Source organism: Miniopterus schreibersii (assembly GCF_964146895.1).
Source record: "Miniopterus schreibersii genome assembly, chromosome: 17".
Lineage (NCBI taxonomy): Eukaryota > Metazoa > Chordata > Mammalia > Chiroptera > Miniopteridae > Miniopterus > Miniopterus schreibersii.
The window spans coordinates 7,627,938-7,650,436 of NC_138117.1; the positions used below are offsets into that span (position 1 = coordinate 7,627,938).

The following is a 22,499-nucleotide window of genomic DNA, read 5'->3' on the forward strand; positions in this document are numbered from 1 at the left end:
AGCCTGTTCAGAGGATGCTGATTTCAAAGCCTCTGTACACAGGGCGTAATGAAGGGGGGACAGAGTGCACAGCTTTGCGGAACTTAAGAGAAAGGAAGAAATTCGACGGGAAATGAAAGACCAGCCAAGCAGAAAGCACGTAGCAGGCGATGATTTTGAAGAAATGAAATGTCACTCTTCTGGGTCTAACGCAGACCAGTGCTTGCCCCGGAGCACCGCAAAGGAGCCAGCTTCCAGCTGTATAACAAGGCCAGCTAACAAGGGCTGCATGTAAGATGTGCTGGCCGTGGTCACATCGAGGGACTTGCACTCATCTTTCATGAATGACGTTTATTTAGGTTCTATAATTTCCCCTCAACTGTTATTTTCCTTAGAACTGTAAAAATTCCACTCACTCATGAGATGGCAAGTGTGCTGTATACTTAATGCTTATTAGCGTAGGGTGTGGGTAGATTAACCATTTAGGACCAGTCTGAACGCTCTGGTGATTTAGGTGTATAGGAATGCAGACGAAGCCACTGCACTGCTGGGCTTTAGAGCTGACTGGGCGTGAGCAAGAGCCAGTGGAGGGAGAAATTCAGGTCCCCCATAGCAGGACTGATCAGTACTCTCTGCCCCCAGACCCATCCTTCGTGCTTCTGCTGCTCTGATTTGCATCATAAGGGCTGACTAACCTCCCAGGCTGTCCCCAGGCTCGTTTCAGGGGCCTCTAGCTGCCTTTGGCTAATCAGAGATTGGAGGGTGGGAAGAGCGGAGAAGCCAAGTTAGGGCTGGTCTTCCTTCTCTGGCGGTGGCTTCTTCTCTCTCGTGGCTCCAGCTTCCATTGGACAAGCCCAATATGATTCCAGCTTTGACTGGTCACCTGTCTCTCTCCGGTTAAGGACGGTGGTAGCCGCTTCCAGCTATGGATAGTTTTGGGTTGCTTCATTGTCGCCTGCTGAGCTTCTAGGTTTTATACTCAATTTCCTACGTTAAATTCCTTCTGTTTGAAACACTCAGTGGTTTCTGTCTCCTAATCAGATCCTGAATGATACATGGAATGATACAGATCCTTAACTTTACATGAAAGCCCCTACTTCTATAATAATAATTTTTAAAAAGCTAATATGTAGAGAGAGAGCACTTTATCAGGTAAAAGTACTTAGTAAGTCACTAAGCAGAGGATAGTTTCAGCTTTTGCAGCAGCTGTGCTACACCCCTCAGGGGTACCAGCTGCCCGGGACTCCTTGGTAGTCTGAATACTGTGTACTTGGTGCTCCAACCCGAAGTCGGAGAACCAACTGTGCACCCTGAAATGTGGATGGGACTTCCCCCAAGCTCTAGCTTCTAGGACCTCCCCTAAAGACACCTCTTCTCTTTTGGGTTCCAGCCCTAGGGGTGGTAGCTTCTTTCAGTAATCACCTGGTTTACCTCAGCATCCTGGCTTCCCGCATCTAGGTAACCAATCTCCTGTATTCAGTCTCCTCTTGTTGAAATGTCTAGCACGGTCTATGTTACTCTGATTGGACCTTGGCTGACACATAGGTTCTTCTACCTTAATTTCAGTAAGTTTATGAGCTCTTATCATTTATATCACTACTTTTCATTTCCTTCTTTTTGCTCGTTTTTAGAAAATAATAGCAAGTATGATGTCAAATAATTGCATAAATACTATTTACAAACATAGCAACACCAAATTTTTGACTGGCAGGCAATGACTATGGGATACTTTGAAATTCATCAGCAACTGATGCATGAGAGATAGAACCATTTGTATATTTGCATCTTCTAATAAACGGGAATGAAATTTACCTGTGGAGAGGCACTGGCCCAGGAGTGAGCATTCCTAGAACGGACCTGCTCCCCTGCCAAACTGCTCCTTCTCTCCAATAGCCATCTGTTGAGCCCACTATAACTTCCAGAAACCTGGCTGGGCCTCCAAATGGAACCCTGCTGAGTTGAGTTTGACCTCAGCAGCAGTGCCATTCTGCCAGGAACCTTCAGGATGTTAACAGGTGTGGCAAGACTTCTGTCCTGCCAGATGCCAGCCGGTGGTGCGTAAAGGAGCCCCTGACCCTACCTGGCGAGTGGCCTGGGTTCCCGGGGACGCTTTCTTCCAGGATGGATAAAGGAGAGGGGGAAGGAAAGGGGGACAGAGGGGTTAGAAAAATATATCCACCAGACATCAAGAGTGATTCCTCTAAAGTGAACGTCTACCGCGGAACGCTGCTTAACCTCCCTGAGCATCAGTTTCCCCATCTGTCCAAGGCGCAGAGTGAGGAGGTGCCGTCCCCACCCCATCGTCCCAAAGGACAGAGTACGCGTAAAAGGCCAGTAGTTCCTGGAGCTTAACAAGTGTTGGCGCCTATTACTAAACCACGTTTCTTAATCATTTGGGTCCTGGGCCCCAGGGAGAACCTGATGACACCTATGGTTCTCCGCCCCCTCCCCCCCAAAAAGTCACCTTCCCAAATAGTTTCCTGAAGGTGCCAGGGTTTGACAACCCTTGAAGGCGGTCTCTGGACCCACGTGAAGGCGCGCGCCTCTACAGTGTTCATTTAGGCGGCAGCAGCTCCACTTGGGTCCCCGAAGTCTCCCCTCCAGGCGCCCCGACGGCCACCTCGCCCGCCTCCGCCGCAGGCGCTCCCGGCGCTGGGCGCATCCCGGGGTCCTGGGCGGCTGGTCCGGGCCGGGAGGAGGGCCGGCTCCGGGCTCTCGGCCCGCCCACGTCGGGCTCGGGGTGGGGGCTCCAGCCTATGGCCGGACGGAAACTCGGGCGCCCAGGGGTGGGGCGGGAGAGGGGCGGAGGCGGGGAGGCGCGCGGGTGAAAGGCGCATTGATGCGGCCGGAGCCGCCGGGGAACGCGGCGGGGCCAGACTCTCATCGCGCCCGGGCTCCGGCTCCTCCGGCTCCTCCGGCTCCTCCGGCTCCTCCGGCTCCTCCGGCTCCTCCGGCTCCCGCTCCGCGCGTCCCGGCCCGTCCCGCCCGGGCCCCGGGCCGCCGCGCGCCATGCGCCCCCAGGGCCCCGCCGCCCGCGCGCCCCGGCTCCTCGGGCTCCTGCTGCTCCTGGTGCTGCGCCTGCCGTCGGGCGCCTCCGAGACCCCCAAGGTGAAGCAGAAGGCGCTGCTGCGGCCGCGGGAGGTGGTGGACCTGGTGAGTGCGGGGAGCCGGGCCGGCCCGCGGGCTCGCGGGGCCAGTGCCCGTCCAGCTGTACGACGGGGCGTGTGTGTGACCCGCGCGCCTGGGTTCCTGCTTTGTCCGAGTCACGTGTAAGGAAGGCCCCGGCTGTGCCTGCAGTGTCCCGGGGCTCGCCGGGGAGACCAGAATGAGGGGGGTCGTGGGCTGAGCGGAGATGCGACCTCCAACGGTGGGACGCCCCAAAGTACAGGGATTTGCCCAATAGTTTCTGTCCTTCTCCCCCCCCCCCCCAGGTAGGGATGGACAGGCTTGGAGCAGCAGTGAGCGCAGAATGAAGAACGTTGGCCTGGGGGCTGCTTGGGAGACGCTGGGCCGGCTGACCCCCGGGTGGCCTGGGCCCGCTGACCCCCGGGTGGGCTGGGCCCGCTGACCCCCGGGTGGCCTGGGCCCGCTGACCCCCGGGTGGGCTGGGCCAGGGACGTGCAACGTGTCCTTTGTTGGGACTGGTGGCCACGTCTGCCCGCAGGAGGGAGCACGGAGCCTCCATCCGACGCTTTGTAACTTGAAGACTGAGTCACGTTGGGCCCTCCTCCGAGGGCGTATGGGCTGCAATTTACTTTGTTGGACGGCCACAGCTGGGGCCAGGGACGGTTTGGAGGGTTTATGGCCAGAAGGGAAGGTGAAGGCCCCAGTGCTGACCCTCCGAGGACCCGCTTCATTGTTCTGTCTAGACAGGGAGGCAGGAGTCCTTTCAGGCACCCTGGGCCTTGGCTGTGGTCACCGGGTAAGAGCATCCCCGTTGAGCTGAGAAGACAGTTTCCAGGAGAGCCAGTCAATAGCCCAAGTGCTCTCCGAGGGGCTGATCTATGGGAAAGTGTGTTTGCTTAAAGCTCCTTCCCTCTAAAAGTCAACAAACCCAGGGGAGGGCAAGAGTGATCCTTTCACAACTACCATACTCCTTGGCACATATCTTCAGTCCTTAAGTTAATCTTAATTGCACACAAATATGGTTTATAGGCTTTGCAGGACATGAAGGGACCTTTTTTTTTTTTTTCAATGTTTTGAATATGTTAAGCTCCCCTTGTAAACTGAGCTAATAAACCAAGCTCCCTGGCAGTTAGTTGTAAACCAGATTCAAAAGCCCTGGGAAAAAAGTCTTGCATTTCACACAGCGCTTTTTGGTGATGTGCTGTGCAACTTTGCTCCACAAAAGCAGAATATGTGTTCAGGGCCGCAGTTCTATTTTAAGTATCTAAATTGTTTTAAATGGTACCAGTTGAGTGTGGTTCATGTGAAGTTAGCATTTTGTGAATTTGTAGTTGCGATATACAAAATAACCCTTTTCCCCATAAAGCTAGCAATTTTTTTCTTTCCCTCCGAAGATTTACAGTACCTGCGGTTTCCCACAACTCTAGCCCGACTTGGAAAAGCTTACTGTGTGCAGCCAGGCTCAGGTGCATCCTGTAACTTGGATCTGGTTTTACAGGGGGGGAAAAAAGGTCCACATAGAAAGTTTCAACAGATTCTATAAAGCAACTTCTTTGTACAGGATCTTTCAAAGCATTTCTTTCAGGCTTCCAGCAAGTTCTGCCCCCTGGTGGCCGGTCCAGTGAAAGAAACGGGTTCATTCCACATATGTTTACCTTACCACTACCTGGTAGATATTAAACATGTGCTGAGTTAGCGTTTTGAAGTGAAAGAAGACAGATGTAATACCCGTGAGACCAAATTCAATAAAGTTATGTGGTCTCAGAAATGCAGTTTTTAGATTAAAAGGTGAATAAAAATTCTCAACCATGACACTATAGACATTTTGGGCTAGATAATTCTTTGTTGTGGGGACTGCCCTGTGCATTGTAGCATATTTAGCAGCATCCCTGGCCTCTACTCATTAGATGCTAAGAGAAGTCCCTCCTCCCAACTTGTGACAACCAAAAATGTCTCCAGCCATCGCAGGTATCCTGAAGGAAAGAGTGGCCCCAGTTGAGAACTACCGATACACATATGAAAATACAACTTTGTGTAGCATCTTGTTTTGAGGGGAATAATAGTAAAGAAATCAAAGAATACCAGACGTCTTATTGTTTCTCCTGTTTCACTTGAAATCTATGTCCAAACATTACATGTATCTGCTACTGTAAGTGAATGAAATTACTAAAATGAAAATTAGGTCTAAAATGAACTAGACTGTTTTAGAATATTTTATACTTTAGCATGTTTTTTAATACTTTTGCAATTTTGTTGCTTTTCTTAGTCTTTCTCTGGCAGTAAATAAGTAGCAGTGTCCCCTTTCCACTTATAATCGGGAAAAGAGCACTGGTCAAAGTAAAAAAATCGTGCCTCAAAACAAAAATCCAGTTGGTGGTGTGAAAAGCAAATTGATTGGCAAACATTAGAGATATAAGGATCACCTGCAATAAGGCCATTTATGGAGGAGTGGGGTGGCGGTCAGACGGGTTACCCCAGGGACTTGCCCTCCACGTAGAAAATGTAAAGTCTGTGTGATTAAAAGAAAAGGAAAGAAATCGCAGTATTTTAGAAATAATTTTAAAGTTGGTTCCCTATAGTAAGTCATCCAGAACATGAGCAAGTGGGATGGAAGGAAGGACTCCGGCCTCCAAGGACTCAAGATCAGTGTGGTTCTAATCCGTCGAGTCTTTGGAGCTCAAGTGGTGCGTCTCTGCCCATCCCTCTTCCCTGCAGTACAACGGGATGTGCTTGCAAGGGCCCGCGGGCGTCCCTGGCCGAGACGGGAGCCCTGGGGCCAACGGCATCCCCGGGACCCCTGGGATCCCAGGTCGCGATGGATTCAAAGGCGAAAAGGGGGAGTGCCTGAGGGAAACCTTCGAGGAGTCCTGGACACCCAACTACAAGCAGTGTTCGTGGAATTCCCTGAATTATGGCATCGATCTTGGGAAAATTGCCGTAAGTGAAATCTGAATTATTTTAAAGTTGAAGCAAAACAAGGGTTTTTAATCCTGGCTGCTGTTGCTCAGTGGGATGAAAAAAAGAAAAGAAAAAAAAAAGGTAAATATGTAGATTGGTTTGGTCTACATACTAAAGCTGTTTTGGGTAAAACTGAAAGATACCTTCGGTGGGGTGAGTAATTCTAAGAATGCCATAATTTGGCGTTTCTCGGGTTCCTCCTATCAGAGCCTCCTACCTGTCTTGCAGAAAATCTTTTTCCCTCTGTAAAAGTTAAGCTTTTAGGATGTTGTTTGGGGTCGGGGCTAGTTCAGGTTCACAGCCCAATTTGAAAGCATGTTTGTAATCGACTCGGAAACGCTGACGGGAGCCGTGGGGGTCTGTGGCAGGAGTGCACCTTCACGAAGATGCGCTCGAACAGTGCTCTGCGGGTGCTGTTCAGCGGCTCCCTCCGGCTCAAGTGCAGGAGCGCCTGCTGCCAGCGCTGGTATTTCACCTTCAACGGCGCCGAGTGCTCCGGCCCGCTCCCCATCGAAGCCATCATTTATCTGGACCAAGGAAGCCCTGAGCTCAATTCGACAATTAACATTCATCGCACTTCTTCTGGTATGTAGAATAGTGACGTCTCGCATCTCAGCTCTTTAGAGACAAAGATTAGTCCTGAGTCCGCTGTCACGTGTCACTAGGACACCCAGTTTTTAGTCCATGATGCTCCACCCGGGTTGCATTTCAGAATTTCTTGAAATGGATCTCTAAAAAAATATTCCGATGCCTGGGTCCCACCTCTGACCAACTAAGTCACAATCTCTGGGGGTAATACTGTATTTTTAAAGAAAGATCCTCGAGGTTGAAAGACACTAAGTTAGATGAAATGGCAAAACAGCCAGTAATGCCCTAGAGGAGTGGGTGTCAGCCTTGGCTACACAACTGGGCTCCCTGGGGGAACTTTAAAACAGCCCCAGGCCTGGTTACCACGCCCCTAGGGAGTCCAACTTAATGGGCCTGATATATTATGGAATTGTACACTTGAAACCTATGTAATTTTATTGACCAATGTCACCCCAATAAATTCAATAAAAATTTAAAAAATTAAAAAGACTTGCAAATCAAAGTCTTGGCTTTTAAAAGTGTAGGCTTCCCTTTGTTTAGTCAAATAAATTGCTTATTTGTTTTAGGTCATCTCTGTAATGAAACACATTCTGGTTTTATGGTTAAAACCTGTAAGAAAAATGCCTGCGAAGCTTATATCATAGAATGGATATGTATTGTCTTTTAAAAAGAATTATGTGCTAAGAAAAACAGACTTTAATTTTACAAAACACTTATCAAGTATCAGAATTTTAATTCACTGTACATTAAGTAGATTTATTCTCTAGCTTGTTAAAGTAACAAAATTTAACTAAAGGTTTTGTTTGCTAAAGAAAGGTGGACCTCTCCTCTTTGTTTTGCAGTGGAAGGACTTTGTGAAGGAATTGGTGCCGGCTTAGTGGACGTTGCTATCTGGGTGGGTACTTGTTCGGATTACCCCAAAGGAGATGCCTCTACCGGGTGGAATTCGGTGTCGCGCATCATTATCGAAGAACTGCCAAAATAAACTTTCATTCTCCTCCCCTACCTCTTTTTTAGTATACTTTTGAAAAGTTAATTTTAGTGACATGCTATGTAATTTTTAGGTACACATCTGAATGAAAAACAAAGCTAAGTGTGTTTACAGACCCAAGTGTGACTTCACACAGTTTTAAAATCCAGTATGACTCATTTTCCTCCCATCGAGGATGGTCTGAGGATTTTGTAGTTGAAGAGAATATGTACTTTCCTCATAGTCCCATCCCCTGAGCCTGTAATTTAGGATGTCGTTGTGGTCTTTAATTTTTCCTATTCCCTTAGTATAGCACTTTTTTAAAATAGAAAAGCTACCAGTCTTTGTACAAGTTGTAAATGTTCAAAACTGTTCTATATCTGTGAAATAAATCTTATTTCAAACAACTTTAATATCTTTAGCCTATTTCCTACTAACGTTAGAGTGTCTAATAGTTCATATCTGAAAAGTGGAGTATAAACCTAATTTTGTATTCATTCATTTTAAAATGGTATATTCTATATAAAGTATGTGTGTAGTAATGCTCCATATCTTGAGGGATACGAATAGAAAGGAAATACACTAGCACTTTAGGAATTTTATCTTTATTTAACAGAGAGTAAAAAGACGTGAATTCTTGCCTCAAATAACTCAGTAGGGAAGATAAGATATAAATAGAAATAAGAGTAAATGAAAGACTATATGTTGATTGCCATGACAGTTGTTGAAGGGGGCAGTGTAATTCAAAGGAAGATCTATCAATTCGGGTTGAGGTGCTCAGAAAGCATTCACGATGAAGGAAGTACAGGTATAAGAGTGATAAATTTAAGTAAATCCTGCGCTTGAGTTGGTAGTATCAATATGAATTCATAAAGTGCTTTATCTTAAGCTATAAGACAATAACAATAAACTCTAGCTTTGTTTACTGAAAAGGCCTATAAATAATGACCAATTAAGTAATGCCCAGATTGTGATTTTTACATACCATTTCCTACGGGAAGGAACTAAGGCTCCATGAATTAATGGGGGGTTTCAGCTCTGGGGCAGGAAATGCACAGTATGAGCCCGGAACATCGTGGCCTACTGGAAAACAAGGCAACTAGCAAAGAACTCACAAGGATCCAAGAGCCAACTCGAATTGGTTCCCACTGGCAAAGACGATACAACTTCAGCATTAATAAAGGTAATAGCTGTAATGGTTCAAAACACACCAAATATGTTTAAATGCATGAGTTCATAATGATATTAATGAAAAATTCATTGGTTAACTTGGAGGACACCAGCAAACCAAATTGTTAGTTTGAAAATTGATACATAAAAAAAACCCAAGTATTTATTCTGCTTTCTCTATATGAACCATATCTCTGGATAACTAAATTGTTGATGAAGGGAAATTTTTCCTTATAGAAATGTGTATGTGTATAAGTCCTCATGAATTAAGGGATCTAACAATGATCATCAATGACTGATAACATTCCAAAAAGAAAGGAAGACCAGACTATATGAAGCCTAGTGAAAGTACATAGTACTACCCAAGAAGTAGTTTTGCCAAGAAACAATCAAATCTGGGTCTGATTTAGTCTCCAGATATAAACACTAAGTTTTGGGAAATAAAGGGGATAGAAGAAAATGTTAATTGATATGCCAAGGTTATAATCAGCAAATAGACTGGGAAACTCAAAAGACAGCTTGGTTTCTTCAACAAATTGCAAGAAAAGAGAAAGAAAAAAAAAATGGAGTAAAAGAGACTTAATATATCAACTCATTTCAGTGTTTTGGACTTTATTTGGATGGTTTAGTTTAAGACATTTGAACATGAGATATTTAATATTAAAAATTACCTTTTTTTGGTGTGATGATACTGTTTTTTAAATAGTGCTTATCTTTTAGAAATACTGAAATATTTAAGGTAAAGTGATATGGTGTCTGGAATTTGCTTCAAAATAATGTGGACATGAAAAGTGGGTGGGAGGGGGTCTAGATGAGAAAATGTTGGAGACAGGTGGAAGTTAACCGAGATGGGTGAATTTTTTGATAAATAGTGAGTGGGATTAAGGACAGAGGCTGGGGCTGTGAGGCAGTCGAGGGCCTGTGCATTGTGGGTTCGCAAACAGAGCAAAGCACCATCAGGGTCCACACACTTACACATACACCGCCACTGACATCACGCAGCAAGAGCAAGAAGAAATTTCAGTACACTGAAGCCGGGAGAAGCTTCTTGCCTCCTGCAATGTCCCTCCAGTATCCTCTACTTAATGTGCTCAGTCCAAAGGAGAAATGCCTAGAGTCCGGTTTATTATCCCAGAGCAGAATGAATTTGGAGCCGATAAGAGGCTCAATCAACCCCTCTGACGACTCAGCTTCCATATGAACCCTCATTCATAAAACAGCAAAGAATCTATATACTCAGAAAGTAATCAGTATACTCAGTATACTCAGAAAGTATACTCAGAAAGTGATGTCTCTAAGAGTCGGTCTGGCTGGACCAGCCTCGGTAACTGTCAATTCCAAACCATTCATTATGAATAGAGGTGGCACATCCAGCTTGGCTCTGCTTTCCAGGGCCCTCCTCTGGGGCAGGTGAGGCCCATTCCATCTCAGTCACGAAGGTGAGAATGAAGGGAGGAGGTAGGTTCTGAAAAGAAATTCGGGCTACTAGGAAGAGAAATAGATGCTGGGCAGCCAATAACAGGCATTCATTATAGGTACTTCCAGTCTATTTCCTACTTACTCATTTAGAAAGAAATCTAAGACTTTAACCCAAAACTTGCCTCACACACATTCTCTATGTTACCTAACACATTTTTAGAAAACAGACATAAAAGTTAAATCATTTCCTGGTACTTTATTTCTACAATAGAGTAATTGTATAATCACTAAAAAGACTTTGCTATGTAAGTGGTGATACACACTTTATCTGGATGATTTTATATTCAGTTAAGTGTCCACGTTCAAAAGAAATTTCTCTCTGATGCCCTGTGAACTCAAAAATACCTTTTAGTTGATGTTCTTTTCTAGTGCGGTGTTTAAAAACCAACATGAAGAGGAAAGGGAGTTATAGGGGGAAGTAGAAGGTAAAGGGGGGACAAATGGCGATGGAAGGAGACTTGACTTACGGTGGTAAACACACAATGCAATACACAGAGGATGTGCTGTAGAACTGTATCCTTGAAACCTGTATAATTTTATTTACCAAGGTCACCCCAACAAATTCAACTAAAAAAAAGAAAACTCTTAAAAAATAAAAGCACATATTGAAACGTAATAGTCTTCTCACAGGCACCGCGTCCATGGTCTTGGACCATAGCCTGCCACAGGTTCTTTCTCTGGTGCCCGGCTCCAGAAAGCTTTGTTGCCACCTTACCTTAAATCTTCACACATTCTCCCTGCAATCATGCTCTGCTTCTCCCTTTGCCCTCCCCGCCACTTCCACGCCTTCCTAGACTCCCAGCACGTTTCCAAGCTAAAGCTCTTTACGTCTCCTTTACCTGCTGAAATCCAAGAAAGCAGTCCCAGTGAGATGAACACGTGCAGTCTGCCCCACCTGGGTCGCTGCTTGCATTCTGTCTCCAGCCTCTATAATCTGAATCTAGTTATCAGTGGCATTGATCTTCATCCTACTGAAACATTTACATGGTTGATAACCCCTTCTTTCTGAGCGTGCTCCTCCTATCTGATTGGTCTTCCTTTGTCACCCCCAAGATGTAGCCATATCTCTCTGTTCCATTAATTTCTCTCACTTCTCTATATCCATCAAAACACCCAAACAGGCTTAGTAAAGCTTTGAGAGCTTTGTTCTAGTCGTAACCTTTCAGCTTCGTCTTCCATTACCTCATTGTGAACTCACTGCTCAAGACATGTCACCTGTGCTTTTCCCCCATGGTTCCAAGGTACCTTGTGAAATATCTTCCTTCAAGGCACAGCTTAAATGTTTTCCCCTCCATGGACCCTATTTTAGTCCCCCCCAGGCTATAAACTACCTCCATCAGCCAGGTCCACACTACCACCAGATTCCTAACTAGCCTAACTAGTATCCTGCTTCTTGCCCGTCTCCTGCTTGTTTCTCCACATAACCACTAGAACGATCTCTCGTGCAGTCTAAACCCCTTACCACGGCCTAGGGCTGGCCCCTGATGATGTTTACTAGCCCAGAGACTGTGCTAAGCACTTTACTTGGGTTAACCCATTTAATCCATCAGTAATCCTATGCCTATGTACTTTCAATATCCTTATTTGTAGATTCTGTTGATGACCCACCCAGATACCTTTTACAGGGCTGGTGCACTCATAGCCCAGCCAGGAGCAGGTGTGGGTTGCCCACCCTGCTTTAGTTTTATTTATAGCATTTTATACCTGAAATGATATTATGCTTAAATTTGTATGGTTTCTGGCATTCACACTAAAATGAAAGTTCTGAGGACAGGAATGTTGCCTGGCTTATTTATTACTATATCCTCAATGCTTGGTAACACACCTGGTACAGGGCAGGAGCTCATAACTACTTGTTGAAGTGAAATGAATTTTCTGACCTCTTATAGGGCTTTGCAGAAATTTTCTTGCATGTTCTTAACTTAGAATTACTGTTATTTAATGTTTACTTATTTATTCTGCAAGCTTATATGCTCTTAAAGGACAGAAATTATGTTTTATTAATTTGGGGTACATAGGAGGCATTCAAATAATGACACTATCTCCAAAACTCCAAGTAGTGACTGTAGCTCGTCTCTCCATATGGTGAGGATTTCATATGAATTATAGTATAATCATAGTATGAAAAACACATCATATTTAATTTATAAAGTATTCCTGGGCATGTTACAAGAAACTATAGTAAATATAATTAGGTACTTATCATTTCACCTTTATTTTTAAAACAATGCCATTTTTGAGATATAAAAAATAGATCTATTTTCAAAGGATTGTTTAAATATGGCTTTCAAAACCACATTTTATTTACAGCAAATAGATGGTAGTGCAATAGCAGTCATGGATATTTATGATAAATAAAAATATTAGCATTATTCTGGCATCCTTTTGGGGCAGAACTTTTTATATTTATAGACATTTACAATGACTCATAAAAGTAAAACCAAGAAAGGCTATTAATGTAATTTGTACTTGAACCTGAATTTGAGTAACCAATGTAGATTAGTCATTTATTTGGGATCTGGGCCCATATATACGAAAACTGAAGTAGGAAATTAAAGTTTCTCAGCTCCATGCAGTTTGTCAACAAACACATCCCAGTCATCCCAGTATCTGTATAAGGTGATCTACTGACAACTCCAGTAAGTGATTTATATGCTAAATAAGGGCTGACACAGCTGGATTCTAGTTGATTTTATAAATGTAAAAGACACTTAGGTGCCCATGCCAAAAAATAATGGGATCCAGGATTACAATTTAAATTATGGAAAAACAAACCTCTGGCAATAAAATCAGTGATGGAATGACAACAGATGTCAGATATTTCTCAAATTGGGAGAAGTACATAACTTCTCAAATTTCTCTAGTTCATTATTCCAACTAAATTAAAACTAACGCACATTTAAAGTAAATTATTTTTCTCACCAAAATTTCCCAGTTCTAAAATGGTCTGGATTTGGGCAACATCTTTTCCAGCAAATCCTTAAAGTTTAATCTACCCGAGAAACAGTGATGCCATTCTTACAGGAAGCCATTTTCTTGCTATGGCACAGAGGCTAATTTTAAAGCTAATTCAGGCAAATGAGTTCAGGAAAAGAAGTACATTCACCTAATCCATTTAGCAAATGCTGCAAATCAGCTTCTACTTGAACAGTGAAATGGAGAAATTTATGAAACTCTCCATTTTATGTCAGCTTTACTGTTGTATTGACGGCAGATAGTTCAGGCAGAGATAGTCAAGTTCCACATACATGGGGAAGGCAAAAAAGCCGAAAAACATTGTGAAGACTTAGCAGTTTTTTGACCCCTAATGATTATAGACCACTTTTGATGATGAGCCATGTTGCTGTGTAGTATTTTGAGTTTTACATTTCAAACACAAGGGAGCGTGTTGCTGCCTTGGGCAGATGTCCCGGACTTTTCTTCTTTTAGCTTACTTTTTCTCTTCTTTAAGGTCAAATAAGAAATGTGACACATTTTCATATACCACAAAGGTAATACAGCAGGCTGGAGTCACTCTAATCAAATTGGGAGCAATTCCTTTGTAAAATCCACCAATGCCTTCTTTCCTTTAGAGGGAAAAACAGATAGATGCTTAATTTCCTATATAGCCAGGAGGAAGATACAAAAGTTTAACTGACACAGGGCATTGAGCCAGCAGTCAAACCTCATAGCGATTAAACCATGTTTTCAATGTCCTGAAGTAATGTAGTTTATGCGCCATTTGTAGGGGCTTACCTTCCTTTCATGGGCTGGCTGGGGAACAGTGGGTAGGGAAACCTCAAAACTGAACTGAGAAGTAACTTAACGATAACCATCTTTCAAATGCCTTTAAAGGTATAAACATGCAGGAGTATTAACTGATCTAATGTAGGCATCAAAAACCTCATATATTATATAAATGCAAAACAACATAAATATAGCACATACCAAAATAAAACTACATCCTTACTGCCTAGAATAGGAATATGGCCTTGGAATTTGTCACTTAGGTTCCTGATAAACATTTACTAAATTGAACTTAAACATTCTAAATATTCTGCTCTGGCCTTTTAGAATTAAAGATAAATATGGGGATGTCTACCTACCTATAACAGTTTATTCCCATGCCAACAAACAAGCATTTCTTCACATGCGGAGACTAGTGCAGTTAAGTCCTCGTTTAATGTAAATGATCGGTTCTATGACTTTAAGCAAAATGCCGTGTAACAAAACCATAGGCTAATTGATATAAACAAGAATGAAAGTTGTATAGCATCTCATCAATATTATAATGAAATGATGTTATTCGAGGACCTGCTATATTTGTAAAAGTGATGGTGCCCGTAGCAGGTGTGGGGCCTTCTTAATTGTATTAAACCAAGTCTTTTAAAGACTTCCTATATTCAAGGCCATTCAAATATTTTATAACATCTAGATTTTGTTTTATTAATTTGTCAAAGCACTTTCACAGATCTCAGTTGATTTTAACAACCTTGTCAGCATAGATATCCTAATTTTACAAATCAAGCCTTAGAGAGATGAAGTTCATGCTCCTACATGTAGTAAATGGGAAATGGAGAAGCAGGGGCCACCAGCCATGCTTTCACCACACCACACTGGCCTTGGCTAAAAACAAATGTCAGCTGGCCAGTGTGATTTGCAAGGTGCCTCCCTAAGAGCCATTGTGATACACTACATGTTCTCACCTCCACGTCCTTGTGATTACATCCAACACACCCTTGTAAGACATGTGCTGATCCTGAAGACGAGCTCTCACAACTTGATATGGGTATGTTGCTGCTACAGCAAATATTTTGGATAGTGCTGCAACCGATATATATTCTACAGTGCTCTAAAACAACAAAACAAAACATGTGTCTTTCTTTAGGCAGGATTTCTTGAAAAATGTAAACTTATAAATTATATAGGAAAACAAACATTTAAATAGATCTGCAAGTGAAAAATACTATTTCCCCTCTTAACACAAACTTTGAGCAATTAAGGCATTCTATTTTTAATATTTGTGTATCATTAGCCTATAAAATGTTTAACTATAAGATAAATTAGTGGCAGAGTCAGTACTCATCACCACAACAATACTCCCAAAGTAAACATGACAAGATCTCCATATATTATAGCCCATAAAAGTAAATAATACATTTTTTTCAGGAATCATCTTACCAACTGGGCTTCTGGTAATCTATTGATATGCTGGTTGTATTTCAACTTCAACAACTCATATGCCATAAACTGAAGGGCACCGTGTGATGTTCCAAACAACCCAGGAACAAACCCCTAAAACGAAACAATTAAAAAAAAAAAGCTAAACTAAGCAAATTCCCAAAGGAATACAGTTTCCAGGGAGGGGATTAAGGAATGGGTGACCTCAATGCGTGACTTAAGTGAAATGGTTACTCGACAAAGTTTTAGACAGTTCTCACACCCGTGTTATGATAATCCATCTTACGGTAATGGGGACACACAGCTTAAAGTACAAGTCCAATACTGTAAACTAGATTTCACTTTTCATTAAATTATTTCTTGCCTAAGTTTGGCTTCTTTTTAGAACTGAGTATAGGTCATTCAGAACTCGGACAGTAGAGACAAGGGAAATGACAATGGTCAGTTATTAAAAATGTATTGATAATAATTCATTACCTTATACAATCCACGCACACCTTCATACTTATATATTTTCATAAGTGTATCAAACATTCCTTTATATTGCCGCTGTGGGGAGTTAACAACACCATCGTACTGTAACATAAGGCGAGTTTTTGCTACCCATAATGGGTTTGTAATGCAGAGAGTCATGGCTCCTAAAAGCAGATTTAAATACAATTACTCAGCATACAGGTACTTTTTCACTCATGACAATCCAAATTAAGAACAGTCCACTTGTATCAAAAATGGGGTTGCCCAGGGTATGCACCTGCAACAGTGAGATGCGGTCTCTGAAGCATTGTTAGGGCTAAAAAGCACATAGTTTTTGGTGGTCATGAAAAAGTCCTCATGTGATTAGTGAGAGGTAAATTAAAAGGGAGACGGAAATGTGAAACACCTTCCCTCTGAGGTGTGAGGGTAAAGATGTCCCAGCTCCTAGACGATGAGACCTGGTGTAAGAGAGCAGATGGAAGTCCCAGGAAGCACTCTGATGAGGAGATGCAGACACTCAGGAGTAGGGCACAGTATAACCCAGAGGGGTGGAAGTTTAGGAGAGGCCCAGGAGCCCGGCACGTCAGTAACGTGTGCATGTGCACACGTATATCCACCTCAACTTCACCACAATCTTGCCAAGTCCATTCAAGGTAGCGACGACACCCCCCAAATTAAAGAACTATACAGTATAAAAGTATCATTTTATGTTCTTTACAGAAAGTGACAATTTTGTAAAAAAACCCAGTCTGGGTAAGTTTCTCATTTGCTGAGCTTCCTAAGTAGCCCTTTATTCAACAAATATTTATTTTTCCCATGTGATTCAGATCTCTGCTAGCAGCTAGGTATTCAAAAATGAGTAAGATAATTCTTGCCTTAAAAATCAATATTAAGAAAGTAAGGCATGAAAAGTATCAAAGTAGGAGTTTTAAAGACGTACAGGCCTTACTTTATTTTTCCCTTCTGAGTATTATACACACATGAGGCAATTAAACAAGGCTACTAAATTGTATAATTTGAAAACTGAAATTATACTTTAATTGAAGAAACACTATACTGAATCATTTAAACTATCAGAGACTTATAATTTTCCTAAATTTTACTACCTTGGTGACAAGCAGAATCCTTGAAATCTATACATAATAATAATAATACCTGCTTTTTAAGAAATTTCACGTGACTACTGATTAGTAGTTAGATAAGCATATTTAAACTCTGGTGTTCAAAGGAAAAAAGGCACATAAATAAAACAAAAGTGAAAATCTGATGTTTTAAATTTCACACACTGTCCTACCAGCTTCGGCAGCTGAGATGAGATATTCTGTTGCCTCTAACCGTTCAGCTCTTCCTTCTGTCTTGTATGATTTGATGGCATTGTAACTAAAAGAATAAAATATAAGCAGTTTAATATTTGAGCAGGTATTATAAAGCGGTAAAGTCTGTTTTAAAATGGTGTGTAACTTAACAAATAATGCCTCACAGGTAAGTCAGCGCATAATGCAGCGACAAAATGAAACCTTTTTCTAGAATGAATTTGCTGGAATGGTTCACTGTTAAGATTATGCCTCTCCTCCCCCCAAATATATACGGCTAGAATACATATGTAAATATTTTAATCACACTCATCAGTTAATAAAAACAACAGGGAAAAGTAGGAGGGGGAAGGTGCAGTGGTGGTACAGTGATTGGCCAGACAAGGCAAAAGGGACCAAAAAAGGCACCTAACAAATATGAGCTGAACATCTGTTTGGGCACCATGGTTGGCAAGTCTAGCAGATAAAAAGATAAACTCTCAATGGATCCTTCCCAGCAGACTAACGAGGACCACAGGCAGCACACAAACAAACATAAAAGATAACACAGAACCATCCTAAGGGATTGAGAAATTATGACTGAGATCACAGAAGGCTTTGTGTAGAAAGTGGCATTGGCTGAGAATGAAGAGACAGGTATAGTCACAACAGGGGAACAGATGAGCATGAGCAAAAGTTAATAAGGATGAATGGGAAGGCAGGGAAAACTGAGCCACATGTGAGTGGCAGGCTGACATCTGGACTTTATTTGACAGAAAATAGAAAACCATAATGTGTTCCTGAGCAGGGGAGTCAAGTCAGCCTATATTCTCTAACTCCGATTTCCACTTTCTCTTGAAAAGACTTCAGTGAAATAAATCTTTCCAAGGTTTACCAATACCATTTTAAAATGGAATGTACTGTTTTCTTATAAAAATTTTTCAACACACAAACCTTATATGGCTTGTCCTTAAAAACTCTTTGGAGGACCTACACAACTCTGAAATTCATAATAGCATGAACATTATACATATCGTTTCACTCTTCTATCTTAAAACTGAAAATAAAAAATATTTAAACAATACTAAAGCTGAATTTTATTTTGCTTTCACTTAAAGCAGCACATACTCCTCCACTGCAGTGAGATGACGCTTTGTTCCCACACTCTTGTACACTCAACAGGTTGAATGTCCCTGCCATAGGTGCTTTCTATGGCTTCTTCAGTAAGCATGTAACAGCAGTTATTTCAAATGGTGACATATCTTACAAGTTAAGGAGAAAGGAAATGAATGGGCTAGGAAAGTGATGAAGTAGGTCAAATCATACGTAAGGAGGGACATGCTTCAAATTCTTTTGGTTATGCACTGGCTTTTGCTTTCTGTTTCCAGCAGTGATTTTCCTGTGGTACGCATTCTTACAGGAACCCCATGATCTGTTCTCTTCTGCTTTTCCAACTTCACTGTGCATCAAGTGTGTTTTGGTAGCCATTTTCCTGAATTCACCTCCAAGAATGGCTTCTATAAGAATTTCTTTATTTCATCTCTTTGCCTTCTTCCTATTAAGAACTTCCTTTCAGAACAAAAGCCTCTGATAACAGCTAACAGAGAATGAAATAAGCCATTTTGTTCTTTCTGACCCTTCAGATTCAGAGAAACTGATTAAATGACTCATCTTGCTTTATTAGTTGGTATAGATCTACTCACAAGAAAAAGTAGAGTCCCCAGGATAAACCTGCACCCCACACATTTGGGGTTACTCCTTGGTAAAGTCCCCGTACTCCATCAAGTTTCCAAATGGTAGTCAAGCAATGCACAATTCCTTTATATTTCGGTCTCAGTTCCAATCCATCACTCACTGCAATAAAAGACACAAAGTCAGATGAGAGAATCACATATAAACAGATATCACACAGTCATATAAAGGAGATAAAATTCAGAAGAAAAAAACATTTAGGTAGAGGAAATTATTTTCCAGGATTCTTTAATATTTAAAAAAACACATTCGTGAATTTATTCAAGTTTTTACTGAAGGCACACTGAGCACTCAAATAATATTGTAGGAAGTGCTGGAGTAGCAGCTCTTAAATAAATAATCAAAAAGCCTCTTAAGTAAATAGGTTTCAACCCAAGTTCTGTTTTTGTTACAGATATCCAAGAATAAGGATTCAGATGATCAAAAATATTATTCAAAGAATAAACTTACTAACGCTGCAGCAGCACCTGCCATTGTTTACCTCCTCAAACACTGTTGTTGGCTAGCTGCACACCATCCTCTCCTGCTCTTCCTCGTATTCCTTCTTTGGCCACTAAATTTTCTTTGCAGCCTCCTTGTCTTCTGCCCACCTTTCAAATGCTGATTTTTATCAGCATCCTTTCCACTCAACTGGGATGGTTTCTCAATTAGTAGCTTAAATTGCTGTCCCTATGCTACAGTTCCTACATCTCTAGTCCTGATCTCATTCCTAATACCCCTACCTGGCTTCCGTTTCTACATGGCATAAAGGATGTGTCCATCTGGGAGCTTCTTAACTTTCTGGAATCGTGTTCATTCCCACCTTTAGCATTTTACCCTTTAGCTATACCAAACTACCCACCTATGGATTCAAACTAACAGCATATGCTGTGGAGTCAGACTTACTGGGTTTGACTCTCAATTCTAACACTTCCTGTGTAACCCTGAGTAAGTTACTTGATTACTCCACAACTGAGTTTTCTCATTCACAAAATGAGAAAAATAATAGAACTTAATTCTAGAAAGTACAGAGGATTGCATATAAAGTCCTTAAAATCCTGCCTGGCACGTAGCAATCATTCAATAAGTACTAATTTATGCTACTAGCTCTTGCAATACTATACCCAAACTCAACTGTATACTATTCTTGTTACTAGACTCTACATTTTGGTTCCTTGATTAATATGTGGATTATTAGGTGTCCAGGTTATTTTAGAAAATTACTATTTTTATACCCCATTTATAGTATTCTTTGTTGGGGCTCTCTCATCATTTCTGATGATTTAAAATTCCAGTCCACCCTCTGCACCCACAGATTCAACCAACCAGGATCAAAAATATTTAAGAAAAAAAAAGCTGCGTTGTTGCTGACATGTCCTATGTGATTAGGCCTACAATGGTAGCATCTGTACTGAAGATGTACAGACTTGCTTTCTTGTCATTATTCCCTAAGCGATAGTGTAACAACTATTATTAATCAGTAATCTAGAGATGATTTAACATACATGAAGAGGCTGTGCATAGGTTACATGCAAATACTACATCATTTTATATAAGGGACTCAAGCCTCTGGGGACTTTGGTATCCATAGGGGGTTCGAGTGTGTGTGGGGGGAGATATCCTGGAACCAATCCCCTGCAGATACTGAGGGACAACTGCATATCTTCAAGTTAGAAGACAGAAGTCTCAGTGATCACCTTACCCAGTCTTCTCCCCCGATACAAAAATATCTAACCTCTGTCATCCAGCCCCTGAACACTTCTAGTCATCACTGGTTTCATTTCTGAGCACCTCCACTTTGCGAGGCCAACATCTGCTTCCCTGTATTTCCACCCAACTTCTTTCTGTCTGCCCTTTAGATCAAATAAGGCGGCCCCCTTTCCCACTTGACAGTTCCCTAAATACCTTAGACTCCATCCCCTGCTCCTCCATCCCCCCCACCAAGCTAAACTAGTTCCTCCAGTCATTTCTCACATGAAGTGATGTCTAATTTTCCCACCACTCTGGACACCTTTGAGTTTTAACTTGCATTTGGCTCACTAGAAGGCCAGGTCTTATTTAACGGTACATTCAAGACTAATGCCCCTGTCGCTAGATACCACGATTTTGTTACAAGCATTTAATTTTACTAAAGCATAAAAACTACAGCTTCAAGGCTAACGGCCAAACAACTATTTTGATTTCAGTTGCCCATTTTGCCAAAATTTCCTCTTTTCTATCACCACCTCACGGCCCACACTGCGGGCCGTATGACTACAAAGCCCTGCTTCATCTCCTAGATCTTTACCTTTGTCCTGCTCTCCGATTTCACTGGCCTCATCGGTCCCCTCAGCCCTAAGGCTCCCCCATTCCATCCAGGTCACCAGCCTTCTCAGGGGCCACGAGTCCCCTTCCCGCAGGCACGGAAGGCTTCCCGCACGCTCTCAAACTCACTGGGCCACCGCACCATTCCTTAACCGTTTTCTCCACTGACATCGCTTCGGTTCCTGGACAAAAACTGCCTGGCCCAGCACCCGGGAAGGCGGTGAGTTCACTCCCCCTCGGGGCACAAACCTAGGTGCAGGTTCAGGCCCCTGGGGGCGCGGCCGGGAGGCCGTCACTCCGTGTGTCTCTCGCGTGGACGTTCCTCTCTCCCCCCCCTTCCTCTCTATCTGAAATCAATAAACATAATACTCTCCCATGAGGATAAATAGAAACAGTGCTTGGATTCTGGCTGCCTATTCCTGCCCAGGCCCTTGGATCACGCTACAAACGCTGAAACACCAACCTTCAGGAGCCCTGCCTGGGACCCGCCGGCGCCGGCCCCCCGCGGGCGCTCGCCCCCCCGCCCCCCGCGCCGCCGAACACGTGGCCGCCCCGAGGTTTCCAAGCACCTTCAACCCCGGATGTTTTGCCCGTGTTTTTGCTCAGCCCCAAACTTGACAATCCCTTTATTTTACAAACCAGCTTGAGTCCCGCATTCTACACCAGTGAGGACTTTGGTACTCATGCCCCCCCCCATCCCTTAGTCTTGGGGAACCCAGGCGACCGCGGCCAGATCCCTTTACCAGGCCCCCCCTTTTCCTCAAGTCCAGTTCCAGGTGCGCCCGGACCGCGAGCAACCTGCTGCGACGCTCCCCGCTTGGTGTGGAAGGAGCAGGGGAGACCCGGGCCTCCTTCTGCATCTTTTTCACCCAGCTCGGGGTGCCAGCGAGGGAAGGGGCCCGGGGTCAGGGCGGGCTCTCACCGGCAAAGCGGATCTTCACCAGGTCCAGCGGGTGCAGCGCGAGGTTGGACAGCACCCCGCCGCTCACACCCGCCACCAGGTTCTCGTACCGGACGTGGCGGAACACCGTGCTCCACACCGACGACCCGGGCACCGGCTGGTTTTGGCTCGTCATTGGCTCGGGGCCTCCTGACACCACAGCGCCTAGGGCCGCAGAGGTGGGAGGCGAGGCGGTGGCCCCCGCCGTGGCGACGGTCACCACCCTGAAGCAGGGACACTGGGGCGCTAGCCCGCTTCCGGGACCCGCGCGCGGACCGGGACGCGCGAAGCGGGGAGACCCAGCAGCTAACGGGACGTGACGGGGGAG

The 22,499-nt window shown here is 43.4% G+C and overlaps 2 protein-coding genes across 2 annotated transcripts; one reads left to right on the forward strand and one right to left on the reverse strand.

Annotated features, from left to right (window-relative positions):
* Positions 1-2,818: 2,818 nt before the first annotated feature.
* Positions 2,819-8,034, forward strand: CTHRC1 (collagen triple helix repeat containing 1). Its single transcript, XM_081116860.1, has 4 exons — positions 2,819-3,132; positions 5,821-6,042; positions 6,432-6,648; positions 7,494-8,034. The coding sequence occupies exons 1-4, from the start codon at positions 2,989-2,991 to the stop codon at positions 7,634-7,636; spliced, it is 726 nt and encodes a 241-aa protein (XP_080972986.1). The 5' UTR covers positions 2,819-2,988; the 3' UTR covers positions 7,637-8,034.
* A 4,506-nt stretch (positions 8,035-12,540) lies between these two features.
* On the reverse strand, positions 12,541-22,484 carry SLC25A32 (solute carrier family 25 member 32). The gene is made up of 7 exons (XM_081116870.1): positions 22,154-22,484; positions 18,900-19,050; positions 17,199-17,284; positions 15,908-16,068; positions 15,431-15,544; positions 14,956-15,101; positions 12,541-13,836 (listed from the first exon to the last, which is right to left on the reverse strand). Exons 1-7 carry the CDS (start codon positions 22,305-22,307, stop codon positions 13,701-13,703), a joined length of 948 nt encoding a protein of 315 aa, XP_080972996.1. The 5' UTR covers positions 22,308-22,484; the 3' UTR covers positions 12,541-13,700.
* Between the last annotated feature and the right edge of the window lie 15 nt (positions 22,485-22,499).